The sequence below is a fragment of the Typha angustifolia genome, chromosome 15 (genome assembly GCF_048772165.1).
Source record: "Typha angustifolia cultivar Huaian chromosome 15, ASM4877216v1, whole genome shotgun sequence".
In the NCBI taxonomy this organism is placed as follows: domain Eukaryota; kingdom Viridiplantae; phylum Streptophyta; class Magnoliopsida; order Poales; family Typhaceae; genus Typha; species Typha angustifolia.
In genome coordinates this window covers 880,400-895,333 of record NC_133253.1, presented here as the reverse complement: position 1 = coordinate 895,333, position 14,934 = coordinate 880,400, and the positions used below count along the sequence as shown (strand labels likewise).

Here is a 14,934-nt window from a genome sequence, read left to right as displayed (position 1 = left end):
GTAATGTTTGGTCTGCCAAGTCAGTAGTTTCATTAATGTATTGCTAAAATGGAAATGAGTCAACCCTTTATTGGAGCAGGAGAGTGGAGTTGTTGGAATATAAACTTAAAATCTTTGAATATAGCTACCTTAAATTAATATAATGGTTCCAATTCCAACCCCCTAAATATTAAAATTAGTTGAAAATTGTTATGATAGTTCTCGCCCTAATTGTATTAATTACTTTTCTGCTAATATTTTGCCATCCATTCCTTTCTCTTAAGTTACTTCAATGATGGTTAGAGGGTGAGCAATCATTTCAAACAACGTATCTTAAAATCTAATTGTTATAGTCTTTTGCAAAATAATTTGGATTAAGACAGCACGACAACTGCATGACCCGAATCCACCTGCGGAAGTCTCTCCTTTATTATGGCGGCCGTCTACGTCTCACTCATCAATCAGGACACGATTCCAAAGAGTATTTGAAGAGGAAATAGAATTATAAGTGACCATCAACGGTTTAGATTTCTATAGCTTCTTGCGGACCTCCTCGTGAGTTAATTTTAACCTATCTGTACTCATTTGAGTTGAGCTCGAAGCTCTGGGCTCTGGCTCGACTCGAGTTCGCCGCTCAATCTCCATCCGAGTTTCTATCAGAACCAGAGAGAGCAGTAGCACAACATTAGATCCAATTTCGGCCCCAGCAATTCACGTAGTTTGATCTATTGATTGCCTTCCATCTTTGTCAACAACTCCTCGTCAGCAATCAATCACCAAAATTTTCTAAATCATGCTGATTGATTCCTAAATCACTGTCCTTAATTCTCTTCGCCACCTTCCTTTGTAGGAATTTAAACCAACCCTCTACTCCTCCTCTTCATCTGTATATATTGCACCAGTTTCCCAACTCGCAATCCTCTCTCCGGACTAAAAGCTTTAGGAGTGAGGTAGAGGATGGTGATGGATGGGAGTGCGGTGAGGAAGAAGAAGCCAAGCAAGGGCCGGCAAAAGATCGAGATCAAGCGCATCGCGAGCGAGGAAGCTCGCCAGGTCTGCTTCTCAAAGCGTCGCGTTGGGCTATTCAAGAAGGCGAACGAGCTTTCCATCCTCTGCGGCGCTGAGATCGGCATCGTCGTGTTCTCCCCCGCCGGGAAGCCCTTCTCCTTCGGCCACCCCTCCGTCTCCTCCGTCGTCGACCGCTTCCTTACCGGCCGCCGCCACGAGGGTGTGTTAAACTACGCAACCAGTGACAACTACTACGCGGCGTCGCCATCCCCTATGCTGCACGCCGCCGTCGTATACGAGCTAAACCGGCAGTGGACCGAGCTGGCGGCAATACTGGAGGCAGGGAAGAAAAAGAAGGAGGTGCTAGAGGAGGCGGTGAGGGCGAGGAGGGTGGGGTTCGCGTGCATGTGGGAGACCAACGTGGAGGAGATGGGGCTGCCGGATCTGGAGAGGTTCATGGAGGCGCTCGAGAGGATGAGGGTCGACGTGTCAACGAGGGCCAATATGTTGCTCATGGAGGCGGCGGCGGCGGCGCAGGCCAATCACGAGTTTAACATGTCCATGGGATTCGATAGTGGAGCTCCTCCTGCTGCTGCTGGTGGATTTGGTTATGCCCATGCCCATGGGTTCTTTTGAATAAAACAGTACTAGTTTAGTTTACTTAGATGATGTTAGTCTTCTTTTTTGTCGACGGTGATCATGGTTTGGTTGAGAATAAGCGATGCACGTTTAGTTGTTTTATATTTGTGATGGTTTGATAGGATTATGTACTTAGTAATAATTATTAGGGGGTTATGCTAATGGTTAATTAATTGATCCAAGTCTTAAACTTAGATTAGTATTAGTGGGAGTCAGAAATAATTAATTGATCCAAGTGTTATTCCCGGAGATTAAAATTTATTTAGATGATTCCATTAATTCAGGGATTATCCCAGAATCTTTTCTGAATCAACTATACGATCTATAGTTTTAGTAAGATTAAGGGTTTTTACTATTTTTAGCTCATGCGATTATATTTCAATGCTGGAAATACTTGTAGAAATCAGGGTAATTTACGATAAGAACCCAGGTGTTATGACGAAACGGCTCGGACTAAAATAGCACTTAATAAGATCCTAAACCCTGAAGCTTAAACTGCTGCACCCAATGGGCTATGAAAACCTCATACTCCCCACTGTACTGTCTGAACCTGAACAACTCTTCATAACATCTACATCCTTTGCTGGAAGAGAGTAACAGAGGCAATCTAACAAACATCTGGTCGGCAGCTAACAGCCCAGAGGAAGCATGAAGAAGGTCCGGCTAAAGTGGGTAAAGAACCGCGGACTCGACCACATCATCGACCGCGACACCGACGTCAAGGCGTGCTGCCTCCTCTTAGAGACCATCTCCCGCTGTCCCACCGGCCTCGTCCCGGCCCGCTCCCTCTCCCCTCTCCAGAAAACCCTCGGCCTCACCGTCCCCGTCCTCCGCTTCCTCCGCCGCTACCCAACCCTCTTCCAAGAATGCCCTCACCCTCGCTTCCCCACCCTCCCTTCCTTCTCCCTCTCCTCCCCCGCCTCCCTGCTCCTCTCTCGCCTCTCCTCCGCCGCCGCCTCCTCCTCATCGCACCTCAACCTCGCTCGCCTCCTCATGCTCTCTAAGTCGAAATCTTTACCTTTAACCGCCGTCTACCCTCTCCGCTTTGATCTCGGCTTGCCCCCCGACTTCGCGCGCGCGTTCCCCGCCTCGCATCCCGATCTCTTCCTCCTCTCCCGTCGGAACTCCGACGGAGCTCCGGTTGTCTCACTCGCCTCCCAACCCGACCATCTCGTCATCTCCGCTCTCCAGCGAAAGCGTCTCTCCGATGACAACTCCATCTCCTACCGCGATCTCAAGAAGCCGCCGTCCTCCTCCGCCGCCCCGCTCGCCTTCCCCATGCGCTTCCCCCGCGGCTACGGCTCCATGAACAAGGTCAAGGCGTGGATGGAAGAATTCCACCGCCTCCCTTACATCTCCCCCTACGACGACCCCTCCGGGATCGACCCGGAGAGCGACCTCATGGAGAAGCGCGTCGTCGGGGTCCTCCACGAGCTGCTGAGCCTCACCGTGCACAAGAAGACGAAGAGGAACTACATCCGAGCCCTAAGGGAGGAGCTCGCGCTGCCGCACAAGTTCACGAGGGTGTTCACGAGGTATCCCGGGGTGTTCTACCTTTCCTTGAAGTGCAAGACGACGACGGTGGTGCTCAGGGAGGGGTACGAGAGGGGGAAACTCGTGGAGCCGCATCCGCTTGCGAGCTTGAGGGAGAAGGTGCACTACGTGATGAGGACTGGGTTGCTCTATAGGGGGAAGGGATTGACCAAATTAGTTCTCGATGAGGAAGAAGAAGAAGAAGAAGAAGAAGAAGAAGAAGAAGATGCTATCCATAATGATGATGATGATGATGATGTTGAGTGCTATGAGCTGGATATTTCAGAAGGTGAAGAGGAAAGTGAAGAAGAGGATGATGAGGAGGAGGATTAGAAATGTTTGTTTGATTACTAGCAAGAGATCACAGTGATAAATTATTGAAGGAAATAGTATGTCAAACTTTGAGCATTTAAGTTTTTGGAACTAAAAATACAAAATGAAAGGGAAATGCATTAAAAAAAATATAGTACTTATTATCAAAGGCTCTCTCATTCATCAATTGCTAATTGCCCAATCTAGTCTGAACAAATTTGGAGTTGGGAACATTTACCCATGGATTCCTGCATTCTTTCCACAAGCCTATGGGCTAAATTCACATTGTTATTACTTATAACACCCATCTATAGATACACAAATCTTCACAATTTTTAGGTAGTCAAAAGCTGGGCATTTGTAGGCATGCCTCTTCCCTTCATGACATGCTTTCTTAATCCAGGAATGTGCACATTAGAGATGTAGTCCTTCCAATCAATATTCCTGACATCAAAATGGAAGCTCCTCCTCTCTTCTTCAGACATCTCATCCATCAGATTCTGAGTGTTTGTGTTGTCAAACCTGCCATTTTTTGTGTGCTCTTGTCAGAGTAAGCAAGCAAATCATAGGTAAATTTTGCCATCAGATCATTAATCTTACCTTCCACCATAAAATGTGTAAGGCTCATAGATGCTGGCCAAATACTTGGCTTGCTCCACAGCCTTCATGTATATGCTCTTTAATCTCTGAGATAGCTTCTCTCGTGAAACACCAGCAGCTGCTGTTATTCCACTCTTCTGTATAGCACCCATTGATATGTGGGCTGAGAATTCATTCATGTCGTCGAAGAGCTTCATCTCAGGGACAACAACTGGCCTCCCTCTGGAGTCTACACAAGGAGAGCTACTGAAGTGTTCAAAGAGAAGCCCAGCCAAATCTTTGAACACTAGTGGGTTTACAGTAGATGAGGCAACATGGTAAACATGCATCCCCGGCTCCCCACGAGCCCCGTGCTTCGCCATCGCTGCCAAGGTTGCATTCACCACCATGTCTGCAGGCACCTGAACCAACAATCATATGTGTATTATCGCTGTGCCAGTGAAGGGATCATGCTGTTTTGACTGAACTAGAAAGGAAGGAGAAAAGAGTGATGCACTCACGACATCAAGAACTCCATTGGTGTCGGCGAGAAATCCAGTCAGTTGACCTTTACCATAGTATAGAACAATAGGATCCATCATCCTAAGGTTGAGGAGAAAAAGATCGGCACATTGTTACTTGTTCTTACATGGTATATATATATATATATATATATATGCTTCAGAGAAGAATGTTAACAAAAACATACACAAGAAAAGTAATGGCAATCACCTGTTTCCTTCCATCCAACCAGGGAAGGGATCATTGCAAGTGCTCTCAATAACACTAGGCCTGATTGTGACCACTGGTATATCACCCCGCATGCAGTTTACCACCATTTCCCCCATGGCCTTGGTAAACACATATGTATCTTGCCACCCATAATTTTTGGCCCTATAAGCATTTGTAATTATTACCTATGAAGTTTGTAAATGTATGCAAGGATATCTACATGCATATTTCACACTGCTGAAATTGAATCCAAAAAAAAAAAAAAGTTGGTAGATTCATTTTATCAAACTACCTCTCTAGACCCAAATCTTTCATCTCTTGAATCAATGAAGCATCAGAAGTTCTACGAGAACCAAAAGCCAACTTGATTTCAGCTTCAATATCCAACATCTGTGTGAATTTTCCTGAGGATTTTGAGGAACTTGTCTCCCCTGATATGGTATCCCCTATGCAGAAGGGCTTCTCGAGGATCCTACCTTGCCTCTGCCCATTCACATATGCTGTCGAAGAAACATGTTAGAAAATTTGAAGTTACTGGGGAAGAAAGAATGCAATATAAACAATTGGTTTAGCATCTAGAGCTATGAATTTGGACCTGTTGATACTTGTAAGAAGAGCTTTAGTCTATCACACCTCTTTGCAAAACTCATTAATCTGCATGGTCCTATGGTGTTTATGTCCAGTGCCACATCATACCTACAAATTTTGCATTTCTAATACTGTGACATGAATTAACACATAAACCAAAGCAAATAATCCCTGAAGGACAAGAACAGTGTAGGGAACCTCTCATCAAAGGTGGTGTTTGCTGCTGAGTTTATGATAACATCTACTTCTTCGGAAATTTCTTCAGCTAACTCAGCGTTGATGCCAATGTTGGCTTCTGTGACATCCCCCACCACAGGAATGAGCTTCCTTAATATGAAAGCCTGGTAGTTTTTTCCATGGATCTCTTGTAAGCACCTGAAGAGTTCTGTATTTACTATCTGAATGAAGAAGGAAAGAAATGAATTATTCATCTCATAACTTAGCCATCCATAGCAGGAAACGCATAGCATCTATAGAAGTTTTGAACTCATACTTCACTGTTTAATCTCTTCAGTGCAGCCTCCTTGTCCTTAGCCTTGATTACAACATATATCTTACCAACATCAGGAGTAGTCCTCAAGATCTTCTCAATAAGAACTACAGATTCAAGATCGAACAAAAAAAAAGAAAAAAACCAAAAGGAGAAGAGAAAATTTGAGTCTCACATTTACTCTAATATTTTAGAAGTTATGAAAGTGGAATGGATCTAGTTATAACCTTTGGCAAGGAAGCCAGTTGCACCCGTTATGAGAAAGTGCTTCCCCCTAAGGAATCTAACGATCCCAATCCCTTCTTTCTGATCCGAATCCATCATCTCTGAGTCCTTGTGAATCTTCTTATCTGAAGGGATAACTCTATGATCCTCTTCCATAGTCAGAGTCAATCTATCTGATAGCCTGCTCACATTTCCATTGACACAGCAACAGGCAATCTTAACACTCTTCTTTTTCTGTGAAAATGAGATGATACTCCTATGGCGGCTCTGATCTCGCTTCTCTGACAAGAAGCTAAGCAGATTCTCAGGTACCACACAAGATGAATTCAGACATGAACTTGCCATGATATGCAAAACAAAATTTGGAGGTGGAAGGAGAAGCAAACTGATGCCTACAATAAGGAGAAATATTAGGTGAGAGAAAACTCTAGCTAACAACTTCCTATAACTTGGAACAGGGAAGCAAGTCAACAAACAATGCAGTGTTAGAGAGTGTGGAAAGAAAAGAAAGGTTAGGAGGAGTTTATAGTGGAGGGGAGCAAAGTTGGTGAGATGTTGGGTTGGAGGAGGCCATCTTTTTGCCACCCCCTTCATCCTCCCTCTGGTTTTGGCCAAGAGGCGCGGTTCATAGCTTTTTGAGTAATTTTAAAAGGAATAAACTGAGGAGGTTATTTAGGTAGGACAGATTGAGGGTTTGAGAGAGACTCTTGGCTTTGCATACTTAATGTAACTAACCAAGAAATGTAAAGGTGGTGATCCCCTCAAAAGATTATACAAATTAATATCATTCTCATGCTTCCTTTCTAATACAAGGAATTGGAACCTTCACTTTTCTTGTCATACAAAATTTGAATTTTCATATACAAAAAAGGTGAAATGTCAGAGAAATACATAAGCAGCACAAGCATTTTTTGCTTATCCTTTTTCCTACAATCCTGCAGATGTTAGAATAAGTGTTTTTAGGCACAAAAAAGGAGTGTAAGCAATCAAAGGAAAAGTAGAAGGAAGGAACAAAAGATAGAAAAAAGATATCTAAGGCAAAAAAAAAAATTGCATTGATGTCGAAATATGTAATTCATTGTCTTCTAGATGCAAAGATGTATAAGACTGCAAGGAAGAAGTATGATGCAGAATTAATTATGTTTATTTATATGTTCAACAAAGAAATTTTGAATACGGATTATTGTTACTCGTTGGCAAAATGTAGGCCGGACCGAGTGGACCATGATTCACAGGTTATAAGTCTCTATTTTTCATATATACTACACTGCAATGAAGAGTTGTCTAATGCTAAGTAGGACAAGGAATGAAAGTTTTCTGCATGTAATCAAAGTTCAATTCATAGCATGAAAAGAAAATTCTCAAAAAGGAACATCTTCCAAAAGGTGCAAACAAGGAAAATATTTCGTGTCATCAATCAGGTAATTTATGATTTTTTTTTTCAAGAAACAATGTATCATCATCACTAACATCATCTGTCTGACAGTTGTATATGAGCTTGAATGTTACAAGATCTATTGAAAAGTATTTATATGCTTTAACTCAAGGTAGCCAGTGAATTCAGATAGATGAGAAGAGTAGAGATGGAGAAAATCTTCAACTCAGAGATAATGCACAGCTTTTCGGTCTCTGCTTGCTTGCTTCCAAGATTCATGCCCTTTGAAAGAAAAGGGGAAATATTCAGAATATCATATTCTAGGGGTGGATACTTCACAAGGATTCACAAGGATCCTCCTGTGCTAGCAGACTTGGCGACCTTCAAGAATTCGTAAACTTGCAGATGTGACTGACTCTAAACTAATTATTGTTCATTGATCTGTAACATCTCCATTGAGTAACTGGATATCAAACCAAACCCTTCAGCACAAGCTTCTTAATCTCCTTCTAAGCACCGAAGACAACAACACTGGAAACCAAACCCTTCAGCAAGAATCTTCTGTCGAGCCTCCTGATCCATGCTCGCATCAATATAGCAAATGCGAAGCTCTTCACCTATATCATATGAAATTTAGGGAACTTCTGAAAGAAAACAAAATGATGCCATGCTATCACAAAGAAAAAGGCTAACTTGACTGTTCTTTAAAACACTAATGATGATATACCTTCTTTGATATCACGAAGGGCCTTCAGTTTTGCATCAGCATTATCTACCCAAACTATATGTGTATTTGGATCTGACAGAGAAAGGAGTTGCATCTTTCATTAGATCATCTCTTTATAATAATGTCATTCACATTTCTTTATTACCTAAGTCTAAAGTCATACCAAAAGATTTCAAAAGTGAAAGATAAGATTCAAAATTAATGGAGCATAAAGTGATGCGAGTGTACCGCAATCGTGGTTGTAGAAAGACGGCATCATATAAACAGCATTTCCGACAGAAACATCAGTAGCAACTAAGGCAGCTGCCGATGTAAGAAGATCCTCATATAAGCCTCCAACTAATTCAATGCGAAATGCATTGACACGTATTCTTGCCAGCACACTGATGTACCACTGTTTTGTGAGAACTAGTCCAGTAAAAGAAAGCCATCTCAAGTAGTGGCAAAATAAGCAGCCACTCACAAAAATAGACTTCATAATTAAGTTTAATTTTATTTGCCATAATCAACTATCAAGGATACATGCTATCAGTTCATCCTGAAACTGTGCCTTCTCAAAAGTGTATTTCAACAATTTGAACTCCTCCTCCATCTAAAAGTTTAGATAATCAAAGCTGAGAAAATTAGACAACAATGCATAAAGTCAAGGGACTTGCAATATGACATGCATTACAAGTTCAACATGAAAGCATCCTCACCTCTGCAAATGTCCCCTGAGGTAAATTGGCCGGTTGGAGTATGTCAAGACAGTCAGCAGAGACAGCTCCTGATATTACCATACAAGCTAGTCGCTTTACCATGAATGGGTACTTCATTCCACGTAATCTTCAAGAGGGAGAAAAGTAAGAGCACTTTTAATCCAGAAATTTAATTACAAAATTTATCTGTGGACTTTTGCCTTTTAACTGCTGTTTGGCACTAAGATATCAGCAAAGACTGATAAAAATCATGAAACCAGGAACCTCAAAATGCTGCTTACAGAAGTGAAAACAGAACCACATTAATAAGAAAATGCCATATACTCAGTGCTAGCATACCTACAGTGCTCATCATACGAGGACCAATCTGCTCTCTTCTCAACCTCACTGAAAACCTGAACACAATAGTTAGAAATAAGTCAATTTTAGCTCCTCCAAGGAAGAAAGAGCATAAGAAGCTTAGAATTACTTGCCCGAAAAGATCATTCCACTCACATCACTCTTCCAAGACATGCAGCCAGAGAAAATCTAATTTCATTGAACATATAAAACGAACAAAATATAAATTTTCCCAACATGTTTCACTTTCACACAATTTAAGATCCACTAACTATATTTTTATTGAAGGAATCACTGCATGAAATTATATACAAAAGTCGGACTTGACGACTTGAGTTAAAACAATGGGTGATTATGTCAAACGAGTAGTCATCAAAAGAAGTATATAAAGTAGACTCGAGATTAAACCTTGGATTGCTCTCTGCAACCCTCGCAACAGAAACAGTAAGAACTGGGAGACTCATCGCTCACTAAAGAAGATTCCTTTCCCATCTTCCTCAAACAATAATAGCACACCTAATTTGATCGACACAGAATTAGAATTTTGTTTCTTTGACAAGAAAATTTCTAAAGTAAAAAATGAGGTGATAAGAAGAACTACCTTGAGGAGATGAGAAGCGGAGGGGTGAGTAACGAGAGGCTTCGCGGAGTGGATGAGCTCGCCGGAACCGATTCCGCGAGTCGCGAACACGCCCCTTCCGGCTGACTCAGTGAGAGCGACTCGGATTGGAGGAGGACCGGGTCTCGTGGGCAAGTCGGCGGGCGAGGTGGCGGTGAAGAGGGAGGAGGAAGGAGGAGAACATAGCATTTGGCGTCGAAGGTGGAGGAGATGTGACGGCGCACGGCGGCGCAATGTGGCGGCGGCGCCGGAGAGCATGGGATCGCAGTTCAGGATTCGGAGATGCAAAAGGTAATTCCGGTTTAGGTTATAGTTTGTCCAATACGAGGCATACTTGCCGACTTTGGTGTTAGACTAGCGCGTCCAACGCACCATAACCGCCGACTACCACTTACGAGTAATCTCTTCAGCTATATAAAAACGCCGACTTTTGCAGAGCTACCACCTGGACGCCGATCTTTTTCGCAGAGAGAGGTTCAAGATCTCTTAGCATTAGTAGGACCATTCAACTGTCTTACAAAAGCTACATAATATGAGTACCGAAAAATAATCACTATAAATAAAAAGATATATACATGTATCTACGTATAATGGGTACAACAGTTACAGAATGGTATAAGTTGAATTACATGTAAATTGGCTTCAGTTCAAGGTGCAGCAACTGAGTTAATACAAGTTACATCAGAGGAGACTGCTAATTCAAGAGGCCTTTGTTGAATGAGAAAAAAGGGTTTGTCAATCTCTTCTAACCTTCCAAATTTTGTCTGAATATGGATCCACTTTAGAAATATTTGCGACCATCTAACAAAAGTCGAATGCAGTAAACCATTTCGTGGCATCTTCCTTTTGTATAATCTGAAGCATATACCGATACGCAGCAATACATAGACTCAAATGAAACTGAAAAGTTTAGCATCAATTTGTTGTCTTCGGACTCCTTTTTATGGGTTTGAATGCTGCCAGGACAACTGCAATCTTACTGGAGAGAAAGCCTGCAACCCCAATAAAGAGTTCAGTAGGTGTCAATGAAACAGTTGCACCTCCCAACCCATACTTCACGGCAACAACACTTGCAGCCAATACGAGTGCCAAGACTAACCATGGCCTTTCAAGTCCTCCATAGGCTTGTGCATTGTTCTCCATCTCACCATCCTCAGAGGGCAATTTTTCAACTGATAAACCATCAACTGACCTCTGTAGCAACAACAGATAAAGGAATCCACCAAATCCACCAATTAAAAATGAGTAGGCAGCTTTCTCACTAGAAGATAAAATTAAGGCAGTGGAACCAGTAGAAATAAGAAGTAGGTCATATAGAAGCAACGACAACTTGAGATCGGCATATTCCCTCATGCCGTCCTCTTTAGACACTTTCTTGCTCAACAGCAATGTCGATGAAGAATCCTGCATATCTGACAGAGAAGAAACACTATTCGCAGGGAGTTCTATTGCAAGTACTGGACTTAGCTCAGCTACAGATATTCCTCCTTCTCCAAGGAGTACATTATTTGGCTCGAATTTGTATTGCATGCAATCAAAGAGTGCTTCTTTTACTTCCTCAACAGATCCAGACATAGTTGATGGTCCATCAATCACTGTCAACTGGACACCGTCTAACTTCCAGGAACCTGACCTTAAAGGTGAAAAAAAGACGTATACTCACAGTTAAGTAATTGAATCACAACGAAAGCATTCATACTAGAATAAATTGTAACATCATTCTAATATCATATGGACATAGTTCCTGCATAGATAAATTTAGCATATATGTGCAAATGGTTCTGTTTGCAATTTTGCACGACAGCTATGATTCAAGTCCAACTACATAGTGCACATGATGCATATAATCACTCAAATACCAGAACTATCTGCAAGGCTTACCTGATTCAAGGCCAACCCAAAGTGCCTCAATTTTCCCTAACTTGGATCCTTTAAAGGTGACAAAATCAACTGCACCTCTCTGGAAGTGGACTGTTTCAAGAAAATCCGTCTCTTTCTCCTGCCCACGGCAACCCAAGGAAATTGCAGGTATCCTTTGTAATAAGGAGTCGCCATTAACATCTATCAGGCAAAGCAAGATTGCAGCATTTATGTCTCGCAAACAAGAACCGAAGTCTCTACTTGTGCATAGCTCTATCATATAAAACGAGTCTGCCATATCTAATTTCAAGGACGAAACTGTCTCCTCAGGAACATATCTTGCATATGTATTTGGTTCAGATGCCAGCAGAAGACGTGAAGGCTCTAGGAAAACCTGGAAATCTGAAGCCATTGCATCAAAGTTTGGTACTGATACTATTCGAACAAGAAAAAAAAAAGAGTTCTCCACTAAACACTCTAAATGCATTACCAAACAGAGCTGCCACTGAATAACAGTTAAGCTCAGTATATGCAATGGTGTGATAAGACAAGAAGATTTTTTTTTTTTTTTTTTTTGCTTAAACGAGATTATTCTATATAGGAGTGTACACCAAAATTAAGCGACAATTTGCCAACTAAATCCTGAATCCTAGTATTTACTGCTATTTGCCAACTAATAAAATTGTAGCATTCAGATTGTTTATGCTATCACTATCATTCAATTCTCTGAAAAAGAACAAGAATGGCGTAGAACAGATCAGATTATTATACACCTTTTTTACAAGATTAAATCCTTAGTTCATCTAACCTCGATATTCCAGTTATTCCTAAATTCATAAACAAAATCAGATAATTTTCAATGCCATGGTTCATAGAAGTGTAACAAAATATCACAGTTATTATTTCCAACGCTACAAATATGTATCAAAAGCAAAATTGGCGGTAATTTGTAAATACCTTGGAATGAAGAGTTCTTCGACGACGGAATTACTCGCGAACGATTACTTTTCTTGACCGTCCTTCCAATCGATGGAACATGTCGATATACTTTGGACATCGAAAACCATCTTGCAGGGAAGTTACAATAAATCGAAGGTATGACATGATTAACGAAGACAACCCCCATTTCTGCGATATTACGGAAAAGGTAATAATTATGAGAAAATTCTAACAAAACACTCGATAAGAAACGAGAACAAGAAAGAAACAAAATCGCTACCTAGATGGGAGAAGAATAGAAATGCTTGGGAGGGGCGAAGCGAAGTGCGAGAATTGAGTTCGAGGAATGGAGTAACGAGAGGTCCAAGAATGGAGTCGAGGAGAGATTTTTTTTTTTTTTAGGGCTCCGTTTGGGCGGCGAAGGCGAGACGGGTTACGGATGTAGTCGAACGGATCGGATCCAACTCCACCGAATCCGACCCCACATGCTAACGGGATGGGCCGGAAGTGGGCCGGGTTTTGATTGGCCAAAGCCCAAATCTTGATGGTTGCTAATTTTATTACAACATCAAAAGCATAATAAATCCAAATCGAGAAAAAGGAGGCTTAATCTCTTTCAAGTTTCAACAACAACGACTTAATTAAATAAGCTGACCGGAATTGTGTGACCTCTTGTCTTCATTATTGGCTTCCAATTCAATTTACATTGAAAATGATGTTGTGAATGGTTGATTAGGATACTATTATAGATTGACTTATAGATGCAAGCTCTAACATTATCATGTACTAATTTTGCGGTTTAGAAAGGCAAACGCTTTGAATCCGCGGCATCAGTTGATAGCACTACTATCGATCATTACGTATTTTACTTAATCTTTCGTCAAAAATCTCTTCCTCTTTTTCTTTCTTTTTAATTTTATAGCAGAAATAGGACTACATTGTTTAGCTTAGACAGAATCAAAATGGAGCAAATTAGATTAGGCTGAAAATATAGTGCTTCTCCTCCAACATCTTTTTTTCCTTAGCTTGAGCAATGTAACTTAGATAAGAGTAATTTGGGTTGGTAAACATCAAAAATGTTATTGAAGATACCTAGAATGTTGCAAATTTTCCCATAGAACCTATGATTTATTTTTTTGTGGCATCTTGACTCCTCCATTATGTAAAACCTTCCGATGCACATTCCATTTGTTGTTGATCTAATTTGTTTGGCAACAATCATTTAGTTATCTAACATTTTCTATTTACATAGTTATTGAAGATACTAAGTTAATCTTTTTGCCAAAGTTTTGCATCTCAGCTACTATTCCAAGAACAAATATTGATCCTGCCGACACTAACATTAGATGGAAATTAGTTGGTTGCAGTAAGTGGGGACAAGGACCAATATTGGCTGCCTGAAATGAAAGAGATTCCGTAGGCTCATTCATTCACATTTAATTCAGAGAAAAAATAGAAGGAGCCAAATGAATTGACTTGTCCCTGTCAAATTGGGCAGAGCACATTCTTCCTTAACTCCTAGAAACAAAGATATTGCGAGTCCCCAATTGAGTAATGTCTTCTGGATTTTAATGGAAGAGATCAGACATGTTGAAATCTTATTCTTTGGAAACGTTTATGTGTAATAATTTTGCCATGAATTGTTGCAGAAAGGGAGTAAAGCTGGTGATTGGTTGATTCAAGTTAGGTAACTTTGTAATACAATCCACATGGTGTTGCTTTGGATTGAATCAAACTATCTGAAGATTCTTGTTTGTTACAGAGTTGTTATTGCACTCTAGTTGCATCATAGTTATAGTTTTCATCTCTTATTAAGGACCACTTGAGTGCTTGTATGTGTAGACATAAACTTACATGAACTGGCACTTGCAGTGCATTAATTTATTTTTCAGGCATTTCTATCTGCAGTTTATATGCAACAGACGACGACGACGACGACGACACTGCGACGATCCTCACAATGTATGTATCCATGGAAAAAGAAGAAAACAAAAATTAGAAATCCTTTCAACTTGCTACGATTCAGGAAAAAATATCAGAGGTTTCATTCATTTCAGTTTCAGTACATGTGCTTCTTTTTAGAGAGAATTAATGCACATAGCACGTGGAATAGTTGACTCAAAAAGATGCACAAGGACTTGTCTATGTTTTACCTATCTAATCTTTAATGACTGAGAGAAGACAGGAGCTATGCTGTTAAAAGGCAGAGGACCCGCCATGTGAGCTTGTAGCTGCTTGAAATCTATAGTCAATACTCAAAAAGATCCATGGCAGCAACCCAACAACACTACT

The 14,934-nt window shown here is 41.0% G+C and overlaps 5 protein-coding genes across 6 annotated transcripts; 2 read left to right on the top strand and 3 right to left on the bottom strand.

Annotated features, from left to right (window-relative positions):
• The first annotated feature begins 450 nt into the window (after positions 1–450).
• Positions 451–1,779, top strand: LOC140779349 (agamous-like MADS-box protein AGL61). Its single transcript, XM_073124372.1, has one exon. It carries the CDS (start codon positions 937–939, stop codon positions 1,621–1,623), a length of 687 nt encoding a protein of 228 aa, XP_072980473.1. The 5' UTR covers positions 451–936; the 3' UTR covers positions 1,624–1,779.
• Positions 1,780–2,055: 276 nt separating this feature from the next.
• LOC140777270 (protein WHAT'S THIS FACTOR 9, mitochondrial) lies at positions 2,056–3,624 on the top strand. The gene has a single exon (XM_073121276.1). It carries the CDS (start codon positions 2,275–2,277, stop codon positions 3,490–3,492), a length of 1,218 nt encoding a protein of 405 aa, XP_072977377.1. The 5' UTR covers positions 2,056–2,274; the 3' UTR covers positions 3,493–3,624.
• A 19-nt stretch (positions 3,625–3,643) lies between these two features.
• LOC140777267 (fatty acyl-CoA reductase 2, chloroplastic-like) lies at positions 3,644–7,339 on the bottom strand. Of its 2 annotated transcripts, XM_073121274.1 has the most exons (10): positions 6,977–7,339; positions 6,088–6,477; positions 5,864–5,967; positions 5,569–5,768; positions 5,378–5,478; positions 5,075–5,282; positions 4,783–4,944; positions 4,572–4,653; positions 4,072–4,472; positions 3,644–3,993 (listed from the first exon to the last, which is right to left on the bottom strand). In XM_073121274.1, the coding sequence occupies exons 2-10, from the start codon at positions 6,428–6,430 to the stop codon at positions 3,807–3,809; spliced, it is 1,788 nt and encodes a 595-aa protein (XP_072977375.1). In that variant the 5' UTR covers positions 6,431–6,477; positions 6,977–7,339; the 3' UTR covers positions 3,644–3,806. The 2 variants fall into 2 exon arrangements, with proteins under 2 accessions (XP_072977375.1, XP_072977374.1); XM_073121273.1 differs by having other exon boundaries at positions 6,088–7,339.
• A 149-nt stretch (positions 7,340–7,488) lies between these two features.
• LOC140777271 (histone-lysine N-methyltransferase ATXR4) lies at positions 7,489–10,605 on the bottom strand. Its single transcript, XM_073121277.1, has 9 exons — positions 10,473–10,605; positions 9,826–10,352; positions 9,633–9,740; positions 9,225–9,280; positions 8,886–9,012; positions 8,710–8,779; positions 8,416–8,595; positions 8,188–8,259; positions 7,489–8,077 (listed from the first exon to the last, which is right to left on the bottom strand). Exons 2-9 carry the CDS (start codon positions 10,099–10,101, stop codon positions 7,959–7,961), a joined length of 1,008 nt encoding a protein of 335 aa, XP_072977378.1. The 5' UTR covers positions 10,102–10,352; positions 10,473–10,605; the 3' UTR covers positions 7,489–7,958.
• A 153-nt stretch (positions 10,606–10,758) lies between these two features.
• Positions 10,759–13,028, bottom strand: LOC140777269 (uncharacterized). Its single transcript, XM_073121275.1, has 4 exons — positions 12,923–13,028; positions 12,661–12,831; positions 11,725–12,105; positions 10,759–11,471 (listed from the first exon to the last, which is right to left on the bottom strand). The coding sequence occupies exons 2-4, from the start codon at positions 12,827–12,829 to the stop codon at positions 10,759–10,761; spliced, it is 1,263 nt and encodes a 420-aa protein (XP_072977376.1). The 5' UTR covers positions 12,830–12,831; positions 12,923–13,028.
• Between the last annotated feature and the right edge of the window lie 1,906 nt (positions 13,029–14,934).

Bases quoted from the DNA above. Each gene is read 5' to 3' on its own strand.
- LOC140779349 (XM_073124372.1), top strand. From the start codon at position 937: ATGGTGATGGATGGGAGTGCGGTGAGGAAGAAGAAGCCAAGCAAGGGC.
- LOC140777270 (XM_073121276.1), top strand. From the start codon at position 2,275: ATGAAGAAGGTCCGGCTAAAGTGGGTAAAGAACCGCGGACTCGACCAC.
- LOC140777267 (XM_073121273.1), bottom strand. From the start codon at position 6,679: ATGAAGGGGGTGGCAAAAAGATGGCCTCCTCCAACCCAACATCTCACC. The intron at 4,654-4,782 runs GTGATTGCCATT...CCTCAACCTTAG, and splicing joins GGTTGGATGGAAGGAAACAG to GATGATGGATCCTATTGTTC. The intron at 3,994-4,071 runs GTAAGATTAATG...AAAAAATGGCAG, and splicing joins TACACATTTTATGGTGGAAG to GTTTGACAACACAAACACTC.
- LOC140777271 (XM_073121277.1), bottom strand. From the start codon at position 10,101: ATGCTCTCCGGCGCCGCCGCCACATTGCGCCGCCGTGCGCCGTCACAT. The intron at 9,281-9,632 runs GTTTAATCTCGA...TATTGTGTTCAG, and splicing joins GTTGCAGAGAGCAATCCAAG to GTTTTCAGTGAGGTTGAGAA. The intron at 8,596-8,709 runs GTATCCTTGATA...TTACTGGACTAG, and splicing joins TCAGGATGAACTGATAGCAT to TTCTCACAAAACAGTGGTAC.
- LOC140777269 (XM_073121275.1), bottom strand. From the start codon at position 12,829: ATGGGGGTTGTCTTCGTTAATCATGTCATACCTTCGATTTATTGTAAC. The intron at 12,106-12,660 runs GTATTTACAAAT...CAATGGCTTCAG, and splicing joins GAAGAACTCTTCATTCCAAG to ATTTCCAGGTTTTCCTAGAG. The intron at 11,472-11,724 runs GTAAGCCTTGCA...CTTTAAGGTCAG, and splicing joins TTGGGTTGGCCTTGAATCAG to GTTCCTGGAAGTTAGACGGT.